This window comes from Anser anser (assembly GCF_964211835.1).
Source record: "Anser anser genome assembly, chromosome: 4".
NCBI lineage: Eukaryota > Metazoa > Chordata > Aves > Anseriformes > Anatidae > Anser > Anser anser.
Window position 1 is genome coordinate 50,972,476 of NC_139724.1, and position 21,790 is coordinate 50,994,265.

The 21,790-nt window shown below is 41.4% G+C and overlaps 1 protein-coding gene and 1 long non-coding RNA gene across 2 annotated transcripts in view; both read left to right on the top strand.

Moving 5' to 3' along the window:
- LOC310899241 overlaps nt 1–7,639 on the top strand; it is a 38,873-nt gene extending 31,234 nt beyond the window's left edge. The window contains exon 3 of the long non-coding RNA XR_014584100.1: nt 1–7,639. This exon is cut by the window's left edge and continues 23,300 nt beyond it. This is a non-coding gene — a long non-coding RNA (uncharacterized lncRNA).
- SCFD2 (sec1 family domain containing 2) overlaps nt 1–21,790 on the top strand; it is a 195,428-nt gene that overhangs the window by 171,629 nt on the left and 2,009 nt on the right. The window contains exons 6-8 of the mRNA XM_083835404.1: nt 7,646–7,791; nt 11,944–12,078; nt 17,548–17,667. Coding sequence (XP_083691530.1) covers nt 7,646–7,791; nt 11,944–12,078; nt 17,548–17,667 — 401 coding nt within the window. The remainder of the gene's footprint in view (nt 1–7,645; nt 7,792–11,943; nt 12,079–17,547; nt 17,668–21,790) is intronic.

Sequence of the window (21,790 nt, forward strand, 5' to 3'; positions counted from 1 at the left end):
GTAACACAAACGGAGGCTGTCAATACACTGAAACACGTGTGCGCCTTGCGTTTTTGACAAAGTTGTGACGCTTCTGTATGAAAGAAGGAAAAAAACAGCCCTAGACATTGTGAGAAAGAAGTAGGCAGTGAATGGCTGTGCTCTAGAATGGCGGTGGTGCTCCCAGCGTCGCCCCATCCCTGGAGGCGCTCAAGGCCAGGCTGGATGGGGCCTTGGGCGGCCCGGGCTGGTGGGAGGTGTCCCTGCCCATGGCAGGGGTTGGAGCTGGGTGGGCAGAGCATGTCACCTTGCACTGCTTGTGGGAGTACCAGAGAAGGCATTGCACAGTCTGCTACACAGAAAACTGTTCTCTCTAATGCACTATCACGTGCTCGATAGTTGGAAAAAAAGGGAAACCCTTCCTTCCCCCTCGTAAAGCCTACAGCTGCTAAAGGATATGCCCTTAACTTTTCTGGTGATTGGTTTCTGCCCTGCAGACCATAGTAAGTAATCATTGTGGCTCTGCTTGTCAGCCTGCCCTGGTGTGAGCCTGCAGCTTCCTAAATCAATTCAGCAGCTCAGACAGCAGCTGAACCTCTGCCTGAGCTGCTCTGTGGTGTCTACAGGATCATCCACCTACAGTTGGTGGCCATTAACTTTCTAAATAGTGTTTGAAAATCAAGCACAAAATACGAACACTCTCCTATTGTGTCGTTAGCATATGCCATGAATACATACAGCACTGCCAGTGTCACTGGAATGCATTTCAACAAAGGCAGCCCTGTAAGATGCTTCATTGAAATCTGAATCAAAAATTAACAGAGGAGTTACCAGAAAATGTCCACTGATGCTGGGTGTTACTTTAGGTTACAATCGCTTTGCATATTCGTTTCAGAAATGAATGATTAGTGACAGTGCGTAGTAGGACTTCTGTTTCTCTTGGAGCTGGGATGGTGAAGGAGGGGTGAAGGCTGGGTGAAGGCACACCTGGATGCTTTGTGTATCAGGATGTCAGAAGTGAGCACGGTGCAGCTCAAACAGTAAAGGTTTCTTCTGAAGTTACAGTGAAGCTATGAATCCTAATGCCATAAATTAACTTTTTTACTTGGGAGAGCTTATTGTTAAGCATTTTTTGTTCTGACATAGTTACACTGAACAAGGCTTTTACTCTTTCTCTCATTTCTCTTCCAGTTGGGTAGTGCGGCATTAGCTGAACAGTACATAAAGTATATCAGGAACAGTGTGTCATCTGATAGATTTTATGCTTGAATTTCAAATATTATAAAAACTGAAGATCCGTGATATTTTTGTTTATGTGACAGCTTCATTTCTTCCTACCGTGAACTCTGTAAACTTGTTACAGTGCATTTTTACCTACTGTTAGCATGAAAGCTGTCATAACAGCATAGATTAACACAGAATTGACACAGAAAAGCTTTCAGCCTTTTCGTGCTCTCTCTCCTGGAAAACAACCTTAGAGTGGTTTGGCTAACAATGAATCCTAAAATTTAGTTTCAATTTTAGAAGGTAAGAAGTGTCCTTTTGGAGAAACAAGGATATTATTCTGTTCATAGTTACAAATTTAAAATAAAAGGTATTTAAGGGATATACAATAATTCTGCTAATTTGAATAAAGGAGAAAATAATAAAATTACAATCTACCATTTAATGCAGCTCAACCACCTATTATCCTTGTCAGTTTTCGGATGGATTTTCACCTGTTGTAAAGCAAATTGGGTAAAGAGGCCTTTTTGAACAGATAATTATACCTAACATTAAAATGTCATTGGTTTTGTCTTCCTGTTAAAAGTATTGTTTTTCTTCAGTAGTTGATAAATAGATTACAGCTATTCACTTTAATTGTGATCCTACATCTCTATGCAGTTATGTTATTGTAAAGCTGTTTTCACCAATTTAAGCTCAGTGAGTTCCAATTTGGCTCAGATCTTATTGAGGATCTTATCTTATCTCAGATCTTATTGGGAAAGAAAACATCTCTTGGACATTTCTCCATTACCATCATTCCTAGGCCCACACATTGAAAAAGTTTGATGCATTTTAAAAAAAAATTGAGGTAGGGTGGTAATTTTCTGAAGGAAATGTTTTCCAGTCATTTCTGCAAGCCTGCCTTGGCGGTATCAGGAACACACAATCCAATTTGGCTGTGAAAGCAAAAAAATAACATGGTTGGTATTCTCTTCCATTGTCCAAGCTAAAGAAGACTGAAAAATCAAACAAAAACACTGAAAGACTCATTTCACTTTGTTGTTGTTTTAAAAGTATGATTCCTTTTAATCAATAGAAATAATAAAAATTTTATAATATTAAGACAAAAGGAGAGTAAGCTTGCACAAGACTGAGGAGATTTGAGTGTGTAGGTTCTAGCGTGGTATTTTCATAAAGTTTTATATCATTTTATATAACCTGGAGTTTTCCTAAGTTCTTGCATGAACATTAGTGGGAGACCTTAATAGACTTACAGAACATTTACTAGAGCTTTATTAACATGTGTGGTGTTTTAATTAAGATATGGACTACTTGAGGGAGCAACTGAATAGTTCCCTAATGAATTTGTTGCATTAATTTCCTTCAAAAAGCACATCAGAGCTTAACTTAAATTCCTCCTGCAATTAATTTATGTAATTTATTCTAGTAAGCACTGTAGTTTTTCTGTGTAATTGTTCACAGAATTGACAGGTTTAATTTCATGTAACATGAGAGCCTCCAGTACTGAGTTTGCAGTATTTCATTAAAGTTGGTATTACATGTTGTGCTATTGAATTTTGGCAAGAAGGAGGCAATAAAATATTCCTATAAAACAGAAATGTCCAAGTGACAGATATTGAGGCCAAAATTAAAACAACAACAAAAAAAGTCTCTCTGAAGGTAGATCCTAAATCCATATTTGATCACAGAGGTAAGCAGCCAGGTTTTTATGAGTGCAGCTTCAGAGTTTAAGATTCAGCAAAGTACTCAGTGATTCTCATGGCTTTTAACCATGCATCAGCAGGAGTGCATGGTATGCTCACCTTGCAAGCCAAAGAGCAGTTTCAAGCACAGCTTCCAAGACTTGAGGCCGACAGGCTCTCCATCCATGTTGGCGGCTCTTAGCCCACGCTATACCTGGCTTTGAAACCTCTCTGCTCTGCCAAAGATGGACCAGACTGGGGGTAGCTGCTGTTGGCCTGAGCTGTAGCATGTTCAGCCCCAAGGACATGGTGCTCCATATCTAACCATGCTGGTGCCATCCCTTCCCAGCTGATGTGCTTCTGCCCCACTGTGCCAGCAGCACCAACACATGGCTTTCCTAGAGCTCTGCCTCCAGAAAATGGACCCTTTTAAAAATATTTATAATTTTAATCTATTTTTTTTCTAAGTGCCTGTTTTCTTGGGATTTGAGTTCACTGTGCACACTCTCGGAGATGCCAAGGATGGAGGGAGCACAAGGAGGACCTTCTCTATCCCCAGATGAAGAGACATGCCATGCGCTGTGGGGAGGCTGTCAGAGACACTGCTGTGTCCCCTCTGGATGCTCTCATCTCGAGGGACGTTGAAAACACCCCTCTTCCTTAATTATGCAAACTAAAATTCTGATTTTTCACATTCTGCTGGTGTTGCTATTGGGAAATAGCAGCACCCTCGCGTTCTGGAGCATCCTCCCTTGTCTTCCAGTGTGATGCTCAGTTACTCGCTTCCCACTGAGACCCAGAATTAAGAATAAAGATTCAAATTCATTGCAGAATCCATGAGGAAGAAGGGTGAGAGGAGAACCACACAAATGTCATCCTAGTTTGTGTTGTTATACTTTTTTTTCCCGTTGCAAAAAACAACCATGGTCTGTTTAACTATTTGCATTTGCACCAAATTTTCGTAATGATCTTAATGTGTGCATATATCAAAACTATTATTAAACATATGGCTGTGAGTATATGTATACATGGCTTTAGATTTATCTGCTAGAAAAAGAAGGGCCCCATTATTATACTAGCATCTAAAGTCTAAAAATGGAAGATTTTCATTAGTTTAATATCAGTGATATATTTTGAATTCTGACCCTCAAGGAACCCTCTATCTCTGTTCTTTCTCTTTCTTTCACTGACAGCAAATTAATTCTACATATCTAGAAAATAGCTGGCATAATGCAATCCTGATGCTGGATTTTATCTTCTTCAAAGAATCGATTTTCTGTTTTAGGACATGCTTCAGTATGTGCTGCTAAAATGGCTTAGCTACTCTGCCAGCTCTCTTCCATGGTTTGCAGGGTTTATATCAGTTTATTTTTGTAAATGGGCTGTAGAGAGAGACTAAGTTAGAGAAAGACTAAGCTAATACCAGTGACAGCCTCACAGCATAAAATGGGGTAAAGCAATAAACTTTGGGCTTGCCTAAATTTTGGATTTTGGATCTCATGGGGTCACAGTGTCTGTGTCCTCTTCCTAAACTCTGTTCCTTCTAATTTCAGAAATCTGTAGAAAAATGAGTTTGATTCGGTTTCTGGTGTCACCACAGATTGTAGAGAAGAGCAACTCCTTTCTCCCTTTTCCAAGCTTCTTGGGAAAACAGTTTGGTTCTGGTTCTAACAGCTGTGCTGATGTTTAAGCGGTGATGCAAAAGTTGAAAAGAAAGTCAAAAATAAGGGCTGGTAGTCTCGTCCTGCTGGCTGCTTGGGGTGGTGTGACTGTCCTCAAGTTCAGCGCAAGTGGATGGCAGCAGAGCAGAGGCAATATTGGTGAGATCAGGCCCTGTGTACCACAGCACCAGCTTGTTTTCCTCTTGGGGTATCGTCAGATGCTTTAAAATCTTTAATCCCACAGTGGCTAAAGGTGATTGTCTTTTTCCTACAGCTGGGCTACTTTAACCCTGGCAGGAAAGCCAAGTCCAAGCATTTCATTTAAATGCCTTTTCCCATGTATAATAGGGCTTGGGATTCAAAGAAATTCATTCATGCTCTCCCAACGCCATTTAACTTTCTGTGATAAAAGCAGTAACAGGAAGAGTTGTTTTAATTAGCACATGAGCTGTGCAGCAGCTAATGTATTCCACCTCCTCATTGCTGGAATAGGAGCGTGTTTCTCAGTAGCATTAAGCAGGCAGAGGCAAGGGGTTGTGCTCCAGTCCCCATATGCACACACAGGGGAGGTGTCAATGGGAAGGGATTTGCAGCCGTTTGTCCAAGGAAGCTGCAGGCGTTCTCCAGGATGGGGAGAAACCAGGGCAGAGCCAGTCCCCTCGCTGTATTAATCATTTTTTAATCAAGCTAGCTCAGCAGGTATGTATACCACAGCAAGGTTTCCTTATAACATCACAAGACAAGAATTAGAATGTAATTATGCATATATATGTGTGTGTGTGTATATATATAAATATATATAACTTTGCTTGGTGGCAAATTTAGTTCTTGTCTGGATTGGCAGAATATGAGCTTTTAGGCTGAAGAGAAGGACTAAATGACAAATTGCCACTTTCTTAAAACCAAAGGTGCATTACAAACATGAATCTTTTCCTCTGATTTTTAAACAGTAAGAATATGTACCAAGCTATGCTAAAGACATTGCAGGTGCCCATAAAATGAGGCCTTTATAAATGTCTGTATTTGAAAATAAGTGAATGTTAAAGCCAAGAAAATATTTTTACTTTATGTCCTTTGAAAATCAGGCTTGTACAGAAGAAAATCATGGTGACTGACTTGTAAATCTATCTTCTAATTTCAGGCATATTTAGCAGAAGGAGAGAGGGGATCAAAGATAATTAACTTCCAGCAGGGCTCATGGAAAGGCATGCAGAAGGGCAAGGGAGACCTCCTTTCCTGCTAGGAGAGGGAAAGGCTGCGGTGTCTCTCCAGCCTGCTGGACCTCCGAGTGTGTCTGCACAAACTGTACAGCAGAGCCTGAGCTCCAAAGAGCACTTCCCTGGCAATGAGGTTTGAGCAGGCTGCTCCTTGCTGAGACATTGCTCAAGAGCAGATTGGCCCTGTAACAAAACGGGACGCACTGGGCCAGACAAGGGTAGGAGCATCTTAGGGGTTTCCAGACACAAAAGCAAGACCGTGTCCACTGGAAACTGCCCTTTGGTTCCAGGAATGGGGAATGACAAGCTGGTTGGAAAGTTCTTGGTAGAAATGCTCTTGTTAAAATAAAGAGAAACGGAGAGAGAGAGGTGATGCCAATAGGAGAAGGAAACAAATATTTCTTGTAATGAGAAAAATAGCTGTAGAGCAAAGCAAAAGGCTTTTAAATGGTCCAAAAAGATGAACTATTAATAAAAAAGGAGAAGAGTGTCCAAAGCAAAGCAAACTTGATGTGATTTTTACCTTGCCTGAACTTGCTCCACACGGGGGACTTGCGTTCACTTGCAAAAGCAAACATGCCAGAGGGGGGTTGGCCAAAAGCACTGGCTTCTGCTGAAAAAGGGTGGAAAAGAGAACAAAGAAAATGTAACTAAAGTTAACTGGAAGCTGCTTATCTCTAATGTGGCTAAGACAGAGAAAGCTTGTCTCCCGAAGAGACGAAAAATCTAGTTATGCAACAGTGAGATACAGCTCTTCATTTTGTTTTTTAATTTGCAAAAATGCTTCATTAACATGAACTATTAAGTAACCCTGCCTCTGAATCAGGAGCCACCGGTAACTTTCCCGTCCTCTGATGCCCATGTTTTCCCATGGGTAGGTGAAAAGCACATTGACAATACAAGACCTTCTCTGAATATTTTTGGCCTGTGCTGGTTATAAATATAAACCACGTTTCATGACCTCAGACTTTATTTTTAGGGCTCCTCAGCCCAGGAGGTGCTCAGTTTCACTTTTTTCAGCTGTTGGACACCATTCGCCTACAAATTAACCGGCACGAGACTGCTTGCAGGAGCAACCTCTCTGATTTCAAGAGCATTGCTAATGTGACAGCATTTACAGAGTAAATTTACAGAGTTTACAGAGGTTATGAAGTAATGAGCTGCTGAGTGGGGTTTTGTTTTCAGTGCTTTCACAGGCAACATACAGGCTCCTCTGCAAAATGAAAAACTAGGTTTTTAGTCAATCAGATTATCAGAGCATGCAAATCTTGCACATACATAATAACAAGAAATGTTTCTATGGGTTATTTTGCACTCAAAAAAAACCCTTCAAGAATCCTGACCAAAAATACACAAGCGTCTGCCTTACAATTACAGCACAGGAGTCACCGAGATTCTGTTCATATTCACTTCGTTGCTTTTTGGGGTAGAGTGGCATACATCTGCAGTAGCCTGGTGTGGTGTAGCCCTGCAGACATGCAGTCACTTGCTTTTGTTGTGCTGCACCAACGGGGGATCTGACTCGGAGTCTGGCAATGAATAATATTCGGACAAATGAAAGCTCAGCCTCTAATCACCATCTATTAGACCTATGTATAAGTGTGTATGTGTGTATATACAGGTGTTTATAAAATATATTTGCCATACAGAATGCTAAGATATGAAAGGCAGTCATCCAGATTAGCTTACTATTAGCACTTCCCAAAAATTGTGCATGACATGCTGCGGACATGCTGTATAATAAGCCACAAAGATTCTAGAATGTAACAAGGTTAAATTAATTTAAAATTTCCTCCCAGTTAGCCTTTTCCTACCGCTTATTATCAAAATGCTTGAAAGTTTCTCACTCACTCAGCTCCTTGTTTCCTTATTACCTTAGGCTGTGACTCGGCACAGAACCTGACATCCCAGAAAGCCACGGATGCAGTGGACAACATCTTTAAGTCCCTCAGGGATATTGCGAGAGCTCGAATGCACATGAAACAGTTTAATTCCATACATAACCCAGGCAGCAACACCCACCAGGCAAGTGGATCTTCTTTTCTGTGTTTATGTCGTTTCTCTAGCATACTGTCAAAATTACAGCTTCACAAACATCATTAACTTGGCTGATGTTCTAATCCCATATGGGTTCTGCCCATGTGGAGCATATTTAAGTAGAGGTTTTGTAATTGACTTCATCATCAAGAGCTTCCTCGAGTCCTTTATTCAAATTCAGGCATATCCGTGGCCATGTCAATAAAGAATTGTCTGATGAAGAAATCCGTGAAAGGCAAGACAAGGTCACAATGGTGCAGGACTAAGACCCATCATAACTGATCCAAGCAGGACGCCTGCATCCAGACCGCAGCTATATTTTTGTGTATTTTCTCTCCCGTATCTGTAATTTGTGAATCCCAGTCCCATTTGTGAATAGGTGAAAAATGCAGCTTTTGTTTATAAAAAGTGAACACATGAACATATTACTGTAGGTCATCAGGACTAATTTACAGTGGTTTTATCTCTCCCCATACCCCCTGAGGTGCTTAACTTTTTCAGTTAAAAATAGAGTTTTACAGTGGAAAGTACATACGGTGACTTAGAGAGAGACTGTAAAACTTGATTCCAGTCTTAAGCCAGAAAAAAATCCTTCCAAACTCATAAGTATGCTGCAGACCAGCAAGGGGACATGGTCCAAATTAAGCATTGCTTTATAACAAGAGGAATCAGGAGTATTGCAAAATGTCGCTGGAAAGCTGAGGTGGAGAAAACCTGTTCCTGAGGTCTCCCAGCACTTATGACCAGTCTGGTGTCTGAAATGGGGAAAATGGTTAAGCATTTAATACAGGTCAGTGTGGAGGCCGTCAGATGATAAGAAAACGCTCTCTAAAAGTTTCCTGAAGTGTAATTAGCACCAGTATGTTCTTTGGATGTAACCCAGGCTGTTTGCTTAGGAACACAGCAAGAGATGCATTAACAGCTTGCAGCCCCAAGTCTGGCTATATAGTGGGTTTAATCATCTTGAATGGGACCAACCCTCTGCTGAGAGCAGTTCAGGAGTTTTAGAGTAGCAGAAATAAGCAGGCAGTACATTTTTTTCTGCCATACATTTCTTTACAATTGGTCTTTTTTTTTTTTTTTTTTTTTTTTTTTTTTTTTTACTGGCAGATGTTAAAACAGGGGTTGCATACAGCAATTTGGCTCATCTGAAAGTATTGCCTTTGTCAGGACCATACACAGTCCCTCCCCTGCACAGTGCTATGGGAATGGCTTTAGCCTACAGATGCTTCTGTGCTTCAGCTGTTAGGAGCTGGGAAGCCTCCATTTCTTAAGTCTCAAAAAAAGGTTTCTGTGCATACGTGTAATTGGATAGCCTCTTAGACCTTGTGTAGTATTGAAGTTTATATTTGTACATAAAATGATGAATGGATGTTTCTGTCATGTTATCAAACCATATAGTGTACTGACTGTACAAGAGGAGAGTATTTATTTTGCCTGTTATTGTACCTACTGTTCTTCTCCTTCCATCTTGATCTTACATATATGCATTCCTTCCTTTCTTCCTTCTTTCTTTTTCTTTCTTTCTTTCTTTTTTCTTTCTTTCTTTCTTTCTTTCTTTCTTTCTTTCTTTCTTTCTTTCTTTCTTTCTTTCTTTCTTTCTTTTCTTTCTTTCTTTCTTTCTCTTTTTCTTTCTTTCTTTCTTTTTCTTTTTCTTTTTCTTTTTCTTTTTCTTTTTCTTTTTCTTTTTCTTTTTCTTTTTCTTTTTCTTTCTTTTTCTTTTTCTTTTTCTTTTTCTTTTTCTTTTTCTTTTTCTTTTTCTTTTTCTTTTTCTTTTTCTTTTTCTTTTTCTTTTTCTTTTTCTTTTTCTTTTTCTTTTTCTTTTTCTTTCTTTCCTTCTTTCCTTCTTTCCTTCTTTCCTTCTTTCCTTCTTTCTTTTTCTTTCTTTCTCTTTCCTTCCTTCCTTCCTAACTAAAATTTTGATAGATAAATGTCAAATCATAAAAGATCTTGAAGAATTGTGAAACTGTCAAAGTTTAAAAAAAAAAAAAAGGTAAGCGTTTGTGATACCTTTAGTATCTGTGTAGCCAAATCAAATCATTTTGAAGGGGACTAAGTTTTGATGCTGAAACTTCAGACATGCAAAATCATAGCACATTTTTAACATCTTGCCTTTTCAGTACATAGTTATGACTGAAGTCAGATAATATTTATCCTTTAATTTTGTACAGTAAGGCTCTCTGTTTAACTATGGTTTGATCTTTGTTCCAAGTATTTTATTTGTAATGTCTTTCTGTTCCTCATCTGTGAAGATATTAAACAGATCTTTATACGTAGGACTTCATGCCTGCATGTATATTTTCAAACAGTTGTTTATTGCATGACTAGATTTGACACAAAACTTGGCATGTTCTATTGAAGGATACTGCAGCTAATGTCTGCTGTAATTTGCTTTGTTGGCTCAATTAAAAATACGCACATGTGTTGGAGGAAGAAATAGATGAGTTGTATAAATCTTTGTTGACAGGATCATATTCAAAAAGTACAAATTTTGTTTCTCTCTGTAGACCGTTGGATGAAAAGCATCTCTTAAATTACTTCAGAAAATTTAGTTTCAAGTTGCACAATCAAGTGGCTTGCTTTTTTATTTTCCATCCATTTTTATGTTTATCTTGCACGATGTCTCTTGTAGATATCCTCTCTACAAAATGAGTGACGTTACATCTGATTCCCTTAAGAAATCCAGGGATGATGCATACCTGGACTAGTCCCAAAGGAAAACAAACATACTAATTTGAAAGCTGCTAATTTTCTGAGGCTGTTGTGCTTCCTGAAACTGTTGTGGTTCCGTTGCAGCTTTGGCAAGGTTATAAAAGCAGCAAAACAAAACTCCATCTGCAAACTGAGTAAGGTTGAATTTTCATTAAAGAGTATCTTTCCCAAGTCCCTAAAATTCCTATCTTAGAAAGCTTTTCAAGGTGTCAGAATGGTTCAGACCTTAGTAAAGGAATGCGGAATTTTCTGGACTACTAATCCGTATTCAGCACGGGTTTGTGGACCCTCAAAAACATTGCATGGTCAGTGCTCAGTTTGGTCTGAGCTGAAATGGGAGTCCCAGCTCACTTGCTGGGTAAATGTCTGGGTGGCTCCGAAAACCCCACTCCTTTCAATGTGCATCTCCACATAGGATGGGTAACTGACCTCCGGTTTTTCCAGATGGGTCTGTGGAGTGGTATGCGGAAGACACTAATATTTGTGGTATCATCACCCATTAATATTGAATTCCATTTTGCTTGACTCAAATGACTTAATAAATTCTCTCCCTACACCTCTCAACTCTCCTAGTTTTGATGTGATCACCCTCTTCTTTCCTCCTTAAATATACTTTCTTTTCTTACTTCCTTGGTCTGTTGTCAGAATACAGACTCCCCCCAAAAGGCTGCCAGGCCCTTTGCTACGTTTTCCTTTTTTAAGGGCTAAAAAGCCCTTAAGTGTCTTCTTGGATGCAGATAATCTGTACCTTTACATGCCCCACTCTTCCTGGTCATTAACATCTCTGATATTGGTGGGGTTGTTTGGCCTATTTTTCTTGAGACTTTTGACAGGTGCAGGTATTATGTAGAGTGAGCTGGCTGTAGAAGCTGAATGACTAGTAGGACTCCTTAGTTCTGTACTTCCATAAGGGACAAACAGGTGGGTTGGCCTCTTCACAGCCCTGTTCCATGATGACACGACACCTGTGGGGAGGCAGGAGTTGTCAGTGAGCAACCCTTCCTGAACATCCCTATTAAAGCGTTTGTAAAGTCATTCCAAAGAAAATGAGACCTTCTGGGTATATGATGGGCAAGAAAGTGTCATCCCTATTACTGTCCCCTCTTGTACTACCCCAAAAAACACTCAGAGAAACTGGAAGCCTGCCGTCACTCCTTGCCTCCCCTTACTCATCTGATACACACAGGGCAGAGAAAGTGTGGGGCTGTCTTCCTGTCTTTTCAGTGCGATGCTATGCTGCACACCATTTGTTGTCAATGTCACAAACACCATTGCTGCTTCTGTATTTTTTTAAACGTCTGTCAGTGATTTCCTTTCTATAATAAATATTTCTGTTTCCTTTAATGGAAATGAAAAGTTCAGAAGAGAAACTGCTCTTGCATCAAGTGTAAACAGCTTTACTCACGGTGTGTTGTTCTTTTTGTGCAGGCTTCTTACAAACCACTGCTGAAACAGGTGGTGGAAGAGATCTGTAATCCTGATCGACCTGATCCTGTTGATATTGAGCATATGTCATCAGGCCTCACTGATCTCCTTAAAACTGGATTCAGCATGTTCATGAAGGTAAATAAGGCTACCCAAGCTCATCTGTATGATTTTCCCAAGGTTACAGCATCATATGGCCGTAGCTGACTTTATGTGTTTGCTTTTGTTCTGAGTTAAGTCCTTACAAAGGGGCTGGGAACAGCTTGAGGCACCACATGCAGGTACAGAATAAATGGGTGTTACCGCCTGAAGAATGGAGCAGACTGGACACGTAAATAAGGGTGATACTAGACACCTAAATAAGGATGATATGTCTGGGAGGAGTCAATGGGGCTTCAACAACGGGATGTCCAACCTCACATAGCTTTTGGAGCTCTTCAGAGACATCCGCAGGCAAACTGGTAAGCCAGTGACAGTTTATATAACCTCTGTGGATTACCAAAAGGCATTCCACAAGGCATCTCATCAAGGAATTTTATGGACAATAGTAAGAATAAACAGTCAGGTCTCACAGGGGAAGAAGACTGTCAAGGAGCTCCTTATTCCATACTTGTTCTGTAACTTGAGAAGGTTCAACTTGCAGTGGGGAGGAAGGAAGGCTGGTAGGTCAGAAAATCCAGAGAGGCTGTAGATTCTCCATCTTTACAATTTTCAAAGCTTGGTTGGCTGTACAAAGCCCTGAGCAATATGATATAATTTTGAAGCTTGCCCTGCTTCAGGCAGGGAGGTGGACTAGATGAGCTACACAGATTGTTTCCAACCTCAGTTGTACTGTGATTCTATAATTGAAAAGAAAAACAAGAAGAACATTTCCCTATTGTGTAAATGCCTGCTAGGCCTTTCATGCATCTAAAGACAGGTGACAAAAGTAATTTTTATTTTTGTGATGGTACTATTCTAGAACCCATTATCAAGGTAATGTAATTTTTCTGTTATTACAGGGCAAGCTAGTCTTGAAGACAAGATCAGATAGGTCTAAATACAGTGCCTGTTTTCAGAAACCTGTGCCTACTGCTGAAAAGGATTTTCAAAGTGTACTTAGCAGGGTTACTAAATGGAAATTCTCAGCTCTTCAGAGCTTATGATAAAGCCCTGAGACAAAAGAGGATAGCTATAGAAACAGTGACCCAGTGTTGTTTCTATTCATCTATCAGTATTGAAAAAAATCATGCTGCTGCTCCAAAAATAGGAGAAGAAACAGATGTTCCGCCATCAAATAGACTAAACAAGCTGGTGCACACACCAGTGATTTTTTAAATGATTGGGTTTATGTACCAGTAACTCTCAATTTTATTTTTTTAAGCAAGAACATAGCTTGTCCTTTTTTTACCAAAAAAAAAGGCAAGAAGCAAACTCCGTAAAGTTTAGATATGTCTAAATATTTATATGGAGACATTGACAGCTTTGGCTAGTTGGCTAGTTTTATGTCCTAATCACAGAGTTCCCTGCTGGACCATTGGTTGAAGTACTAACATAGATGAAAGGAGCAGAGCTTGCAGAAGGCGAGGGTTAACCAAAATCTGAACAGGTGGGGGAGTACAGGGAAACAGTGGGAGAGGATCAGTCAGCACGACCGCCAGCGTCTCTATTTCTGTTAACTGCATGACGTCAGAAGAGGAAGAAGAGGAGGAGGAAGCCTTGCGGAGGTTTGCAGAGAGCTTCCCACAAGCCAGAGCAGAGTACATGAAAAAAATGCAACATGTATTCCTGAAAATTTAGCAAGTGGTTGGGGGGTGGGTATACTCTATAAGATGATTTTTCTGCAGGAAAAGGTTGACTTTTCTATACAGATTGAGGTGTAGACAAGCTGACAACTCCAGCTCTCTTCCCTCTCTCTTTCTGGTAATATGGTACAAATACTGGATGCCGTTGTGATGTGCATCTGCCTGTATCTGCCAGAACAAGGGTTTTGTACCGATGGTCGCATGACCCAGGCAGGTGTCTACTGCAACAGATTTGAGCTCAAAGTTCAGGCATCCTCCATCTTGTCCCCTCTCTCCTCTCTTCCCAGGCTTGTTTGCCAGATGACAAGTTCTTTGGTCTTTATGATTCACATCAGTGTTACCTGCTGGTCTTCCTGTGCTTATAACTTGTTTTTGTTGTGCCAGTTTAGACATTTCCGTTTACTTTGAGTCTTTCAGCAACACACAGTACCTCAAGTACCTGCATCTCTGCTAGTAAGAAAAATACTTACTAAATGTTGTAAGGAATATATAACAGATGACCAAGTGAACCTCATGTTGGATGAATATTTCATGGACATCATCACTTACCTCACAAATGTGTCTGTCGTAGTTCATTTAGTTAGTAGTTTGGCTTGTTGACAAGCGCTCGATTACTACACGAATGAGTTTCTGACCAGCCTGTATTTCTGACACAAGAGGAACTACTCCGCTTACTGCACCATCAGCACTGTAATTATTTAATTAGCTTCCTTACACTTACATTTCTTCCTCAATGCCTGAATATAAATGCCAGCTCAATTAAAGATGCCTTGGTAAGCATTCTTCCTTCAGGCTCCTTTACTCTGATGTAATGGGGTTGTTCCCGACAGGCGATGCACTGGCCTCTTCTCTGCTATGTCAGTAACTCAAGCAGCCCTTACACCAGCAGACCTTTCCTCCTGACCTGCCTGCCCAGTGGTGTGTAAAAGGTTTTACAGACCTTCTCCCATGGTGATTACCGAGTCTGGGAGAGCAAAGCCAGCAGCATGGCATCAGCAGTTGACCAAGTTTTGAGTATCTCTCTTCATACATCCTCATCACAGGTAGAGGCTTTCAGGGTTTTGCTCTTTTCTTACTTACTTATTCTCATCACCCGAGATAATGGCACCATTTTTTTTTAATGCATGGCGTTTTGAACTGAAAGTGCATTTCACTTGGGGATTTTTGAAAAATCCAGATTTTACAGTAAATGAGATTCAGAGGCCTCAGAAATGTCCAGGAACAAACTAGCTTAAGGACTGCAGAAGGTGCGTGTTGCTTTTGTTGCAGTCCATTCCAGCTCTTCTTCTGTATCACAGAAGTGAGTTGTGTTTAGCTACACAGAGCCAGTTCCTTCAAAAGAGAGCCTTGGGTGGTTGTATTATCAAACAAAAAAATCTTGGCAGAAACTTACATTCTTAACACAGCCAAATATTTTGTACCCAAAGTATTGTCCTCCTTCAAAACACTTGTGCGTAGCATAACAAAATTACAGATTCCAAAACCCTTTTCATTGCAATTTTAATTTAATTTAGAGTTTGCATGCCTAATAGTATTTTTAATATGCATTTCTGGAATTTGTGGTTTGAACTTCGGTCTTCTGAAAAATAATAAGTTTTATATAGGCACCATGTGTTTGGATCTCGGTTTATTTTGACTGAAGGAAATGATTTGTCAAGACATTTTCTCTTAGTATTGCCACGAAAGCTTGTGTTTTTTCATTAATGTACTTATGCCGGGTGTCCTTTCAGTGTGTCCAGCATTATACATGTTTGCTTATGACAAGTTTGTTGTCACCAGGGAAGTTACTAAGAAAGAGAGGCTTTGTTTAATAGCAAGCTCCTGAAGTTCAAGCTCTTCACGTAAGTCTTGGATTTTTCAGGATCTTCATGAAATGGAGTGGAGCAGTTTGCTCTGGCAACAGTGTTAAGACGAACAAAGAGCCATGAAAAGGAATAGAGCTAGAATAAAGCTGGTAATTTATGTCTTACCTTGAAGTGCCGTAGCAGAGCATTTTGTTTTGTCAACTTCTATCTTTACAGTCTGTGAGCAGTTATTTCTTTAGCCGTGTGTCACTGCTTACAGAAATTAGGGCATGAAATACTCTAATATTTCAGCAAGTAATCGTTCTACCTGACCTGTTTCGTAAGCAGATATTTAGGACTTATTTAACCTCCTCATGGTATCTGTAATAAGAGTGGACTTCTTTTTGCTTGAGATTGGCAGTGTGTTATATGCAGATAGTAGTAATCTCATGAGAAAGTAATTAAGGAGTCTTCGTAAGGTCTGGTGTATTGATTTAATTGGTCTGTTGGTGTAATTGGACAACTGCTCAATATAGCACAAGAACTGCAGGACACCTTGCTGAATATCAGTATATATGCCGTTTGTGACATCAGTTGAATGAAGATGGCTGACAAAGTGAGTGCAATTAAGAGAATAAACACCCAGCACACAAATAATCAGCTCACTGATACATTTATCTGAAGTTTTTTTGGACTGGTTTTAAACTCCCGAGGAGTTCAAGAGCTCCCTGCCTGGGGAGCAGCATTTAACAGGGAGCACAGTGTCATCAAAGGCCTGGAGAGGGGGAGTGTGCGATCCCCCCATGCTTGCTTCAAAGGGAAAAGTCTCCTCTGAAGGTTTCCAGTCAGGAAGCATGACAGAGCTGCAGGACAGAAAACTGCCCAGAGACTATAGGGCAGCCACAACAGGGCTCAGAAGAGCCATTCCCCGAGGAGCCGGAGCCACAGGGATCAAAGGTAGCTGCCATGGTGGTGAAAGCAAAGGGTCTGCGCTCTGCCCCAGCAGGGCTGATTGCCACTTCCATTCCGTCAATGAATGCTGCCGAAAACCTACGCGTTTGGAAGGGGAGGGGGCGGAGAGTCTAAAAAAGAGCAAATCAAACTGTTCTCACTGTCACTTTTCAAGGCCAAACATTTTGAGTGTTTCATACTCAAAGGCATGCGGTGTTGTAACGAGAGCAGTTGCCCGGGCTCCGTCCAGAGGCTCAGCAAGGAGCAGAGCAAGGCTCTATCAGGGTAGTGTGTTTATACAGGAAAGAAAGAGTGCTAGGAAACAGCAAAGTCGTCAAACTTTGAGAAGTGGTTAAGAGGCAACTGATGTAAAGCAACACGTTCACATTTAAAATTAAAATTTGGCTTTATGAAGTCTTAACGGCTGAAATGAATGTTTGTGCCATTTTAATGATAATTACGAAGAAATGAGACAAGTATTTTGTTTGAGCTGAAGTTTCTCCAAATGAGTTACAACCCAATCATGGAAGTAATGAAAACTTTGAAGTGAAACAAGCTAGAAACTGATTTTATGCTATAATGAACATGACTTATTTTCCTTGGATGAATTGTAAAGGATTATTCACTGGACTGGTGAAAACACATTATTTATGATTCTTTCCATTACTGACATAAGGCAGGGATTCTTGTGCAATCAGGCTGGACTCCTTGCTTCTACCAGGTAGTAATTTACCCCCAATTCCTTAAAGCCTTGTATCTGTATGCAAACTGTGCACCTACGCAAACACTCTCCTCCCACACTGGGAAAGGAAGGAAAGAAATGAAGAAGGGGTGGAGGGAGAAGCCCTCAGGCCTCATGAGAAACTCCTCTAGATTTCAGTGGAAGACTCATATCCATGGAAATGGTTCATTATTTTTTAACTGGTCATCATTCCCATTGATTTCCCATTCAGCTGCTATGGAAACCAGCATTCCATGAATATTTCTTTCTGAACTTCCTCATTAGTCTTCCTCCGGCAGCTCTAAGAGCCTGATCACTGCTGAGGTGGACCGAGCAACTACAAATAATGCTTTCTTTCATTTTACAGGTGAATCGCCCTCACCCTGGGGATCATCCTCTCCTGATCATCTTTATGGTTGGTGGAGTGACAGTCTCCGAGGTCAAAATGGTGAAGGATCTGGTAGCCACACGCAAACCTGGTACCCAGGTAGAAACAGCTCAAAGTGTTCCTATCTGAACAAAGATTAAGGAAATTCATGAGATAATGGTGGCAATAGCACTGGTACCATACCTAGACCAAGCCACAGCCGCAGATACAGGAATGGCGTTAGGATTTTGTGGTGAAACATCTGTAAGTAACAAATGTTCAAGGTCCAGGGATCTGTTTTTTTGCATGTTAAAGTCACCACTGAACGTTTAAACTCAGGCTGGAGACTTCTAAACAGACTGGTAATCTTCTGAAAGAGCTTTTTCAAGTCTCAAGAGATTCATATATTTTAATTCTTCATAAACAGAAACATTTGCTGTATAAAAGGCTACAGGCTCTCTGGCAGCGTGTCTACGGGGCACAGTGCAGGGATGCTCAGAAGGAACCTGCCAGGGGCCTGCTTACCATCTAATAACTTGTCAGTGGTGATCCTCCAGACAAGTTAATTAGCATTGCAGAGGAGCAAGATAAATTAGCCTGGCTAGAGCAGTAGTGGTCAGGGTTGGGTACCTCAGAGTGTTGGACATACCACCACTCAACTACACCACGGAGCAGTTAGGGCTATCTTTATAAACCATCTCAGGCAGAGTCAGAAAGTGTTGTGAATGGAGGCTTAAAGTGAAAAGGTGCTGGATTTACGGGTCTACGCATCAAAATGTGTAGCCTCTATCAGAATGAGAAAAATAAAATAGTTTAGCACAGGAGTTAGGGCAGAATTGTCCAGCAAACTGTGCCTCTGAACCTTCACAAGACTGTCTCTCATTTCTCCATACCAATAAGTGACTTGACCCTTTCCTCTGAAATCTTAACAAACAGGATCTATATCTGGATACACCCAACACTGAACCTCAGGCCATTTTCCTTCTGTTCCACTTTGGAGATTAAAATGCCACCTGCCTTCTACAATCGGGTGCATAGGTGCAGCACCTTTGAGCATGCCCATCCTTCTCAGTATCCCTGCTATTGCTTATGCAGTTGTTTTTTTTCCTGCCTCCCCTCCATGCCCTCTGTCTCTTATTGTCCACTTTTAGAGGCAGACAGATGTCCCCATTAGCTGTGAAGCATACTTCAGCTCCTAACAGGAGGTGCTGCCTTGAACAGCACCTACACTAGATGCCGTGGGTGGCCTGAAGCAGGTGATGTGGAGAAAGCCCCACATGTCTGCTGCTCTTGGATGTGCTGCGGGATGCCTGGAGGGAGGATGGCTCCTGTGGTGAAGCTTCAATAGCATCTGTGCATCTGGTCTTTGCCTTTCCCACTCTGTCATATCAGTGGAGTAGGGAGGGAGAGGAGGAGGATGGATGGGCTCCAGCGGTGCCTAAGATGTTAAAAATCACTGTTAATTGGGGAGGAGTGTGTAAAAGAGCAGTCAGTATCTGCTGAGCAGTGCAGATACAGTGTAATCCAAAAACTGCAGAGAGGTGCAAGGAGTGCTGCATATCCAGCTGCATCATAAACACCACTCTAGTTTCCAAGATGGCTTGTAAACATCTTGTATGCAATTCCTATGGAATGAAACTTTGATTAGTGAGAGATTAGCAAAACAGAGCGAACCAAAGGCTGCACAGCCCCTGGGTTAGACATGTGCTTCCCATGTTTCAGTTGTCTTTGCAAGGCGGTCTCAAGCAGTATTTCGCAAGACTGAGTACTGTTTTTCATGATGTTTTTTTCATCCGATAGCACATTTCTTCCCATTTAGCCTATTGCTAATCTCCTCAAAAGAGTGAATAAAATTCTTTCCCCCCTTGAACGGGGACTGAGTTGTGACACACTGACGGACAAGTTAATCCACACCCTAAATGCATTAATATACCCTGAAAGATAAGCGCAGGGTTAACAAGCTGGTGGAGAACTATGCAGCAAGACTTTTGAGGAGCTTTCTGGACGGAATTGAGGCTTGACAGTGGTGACATGGGATCTGGTGTTGCTTTGCTTTGGCTTAACCCTGGTGACAGGTCACTCTCTGAGGCAGATTCCTAAAGAATTTCAGTCTTTTACTGCATCGTGCCCTTTGTCCAAATGTGTTATGTTAGAGGTGAGAGGACTTCAGGGGACAGCCAGGAGGAGGAAGAAAAAGAAGAAAAGAAACAGTTGTAGAAGTCGCTCGTATAGAAAAGTTTATGAGTTTGCTGGATTTACCTGGATTTCTGCACTACAGCTGTGAATGTGTGCCACCTGTTTGGGATTATTCTCTTTTCAAAAAGCCAGGCATTTGTCTAACTTGAGCCAGCATTTAACAGAGCTTTTTTGTGGCGTTCAGGCAATCAGCTTCAGACATCAGGGCAAGGGGGGAGCATTGGCCTCACAAGTCTGTTCCATTCAGACAAAGCACTGACATTTATACTAATTATTGGCTCCGGGAGAAATGGAGGGACGTGTGGGTACAAAAATAAAGAACTGAGCAAAGTAACAGAAAAACTGGCAGGAGGCACTGGTTACTTCAGCAGTTCTTTGGAGTTGAGGCAAATGACATTTAAATGTGGAGTAGGAGACACGTTTCCATCCAGAGAACTGTTCTGCATCTGAATATGAAAGACAAATTTATTTCTCATGAAGAAGCACAAAAGAAAATAGCACTTTCTATGCATCATTTGTTTGTGGATGGCACTGAATAGCCTCCCTAGCCTACTGAGAAGTATCCTACCCTAAAAGGAAAAGCTTACCCTTCCCCCCACCCTTTAATCAAGAGAGTGAAAAAGGGGAAAGAGCATGATGTTTTACCCTCCTTCCTCCCAACATGCACAAGCATGTATGCTTGTGGCTGAGGCACGCAGATAAATCTGTGGAGATTCACCATCAGATGTTAACTGCAGCCTTCCCTCTGCTTATGGGAGCTGCCCATTGCAGGGCAGGGGGTCAGGCCATGATTTCCTGGCTCCTCTACTTTGGCTGTCAGCAGGAGTGTATCCCTTCACATAAAGCATCAAGGACAGGCATGTTGTACTGAACAAGAAGGTCTGCAAAGGAAACACACTGTCCTGAAGAGACCTGCCTGGAGAAGAGACAAAAATTTCCTATCTGGGCAATTGGGACCTGAAGAGGAAATCGTATTTATCTGGCCATGGCTATTGTTGATGTTTGGCTTGTAGACACACAAAAACTTGGTAATGTGTTCCCTCGTGTTTTTCAGAATTATACTGCATTATTACAAGATGAGCACACACCGTGCTACACTCTGATGTGTGCACAAAATAAGCAAGACAGCGTCAGCCTTTGGCACCCACAAATTACAGAGACAGCTTTTCAGCCATTGTAAGGAGAAGAGATAATCAGTGTCAGTTTGCTGCAGGTTGTGTGGGAGGATAAGGGAAGGGGAGAAGTGAGGGGGAGTCTATCATCAGTGCAGATGGGATCTGTAGTAATCTAACTCCAGATTCCTTTCATCATTTGAAGTGAAAAGATGAAGCAAAGAAAAACAAGAAGTTGAAACATGGTACTACCAAATTCTAAACTGCACTTGTGTTCCAATTCTTTCTTTCAAATCCCCTGCTATGTTACACTGTATAGACTACACGTTTGGGCCGTATGATGAAGAGCACAAATGATTTGGTAACTACTACAGGAGACAGGCACGCACATAGTCAAGGTTGGTGATGCCTGTGCTTCCTGTCCTTGGATTTGCACTGAAGAAGCAAATTCATTTTCAAGTGAGCTAGTAAGATAAACCTGCTCCCATGTCCCTACCCACTAACCATTAGTCCTGATCCTGCAAATGCCACTGAATCGGGGCTAAGAGCTGTGTCCTTTGACCCTGAGTTAATTCCAAGAGCGTACGTTCTCCCTCCTTGCTTGACAGCTCTGCCCTGCAGAGAAGCCTTCACACTAGGCACCTGCATATTGGTTTTCACTCAGGAGAAACAGATAAGGCGTGCATCTACCAACGTGTGTTGTAGTGAGTGGCAGTTTCACTCATCAGACCCATCTCAGATTAGTAACTCGACCAAACAAAAGCAATAGTATCCCAACAGTGTCCGAGGTTGAGCGTTGGTTCAGAAGAGCGTGTCTTGCCCACAGGGACGTTTCTGAACATGGTCTGTAGCTCCCCCAGTAGCCGCAGCAGGCCAGCAGCACTTCTGTAGTGCTTGCCTTACCTTAAACAGAGGAAACAGCTGCCACTCAAAAG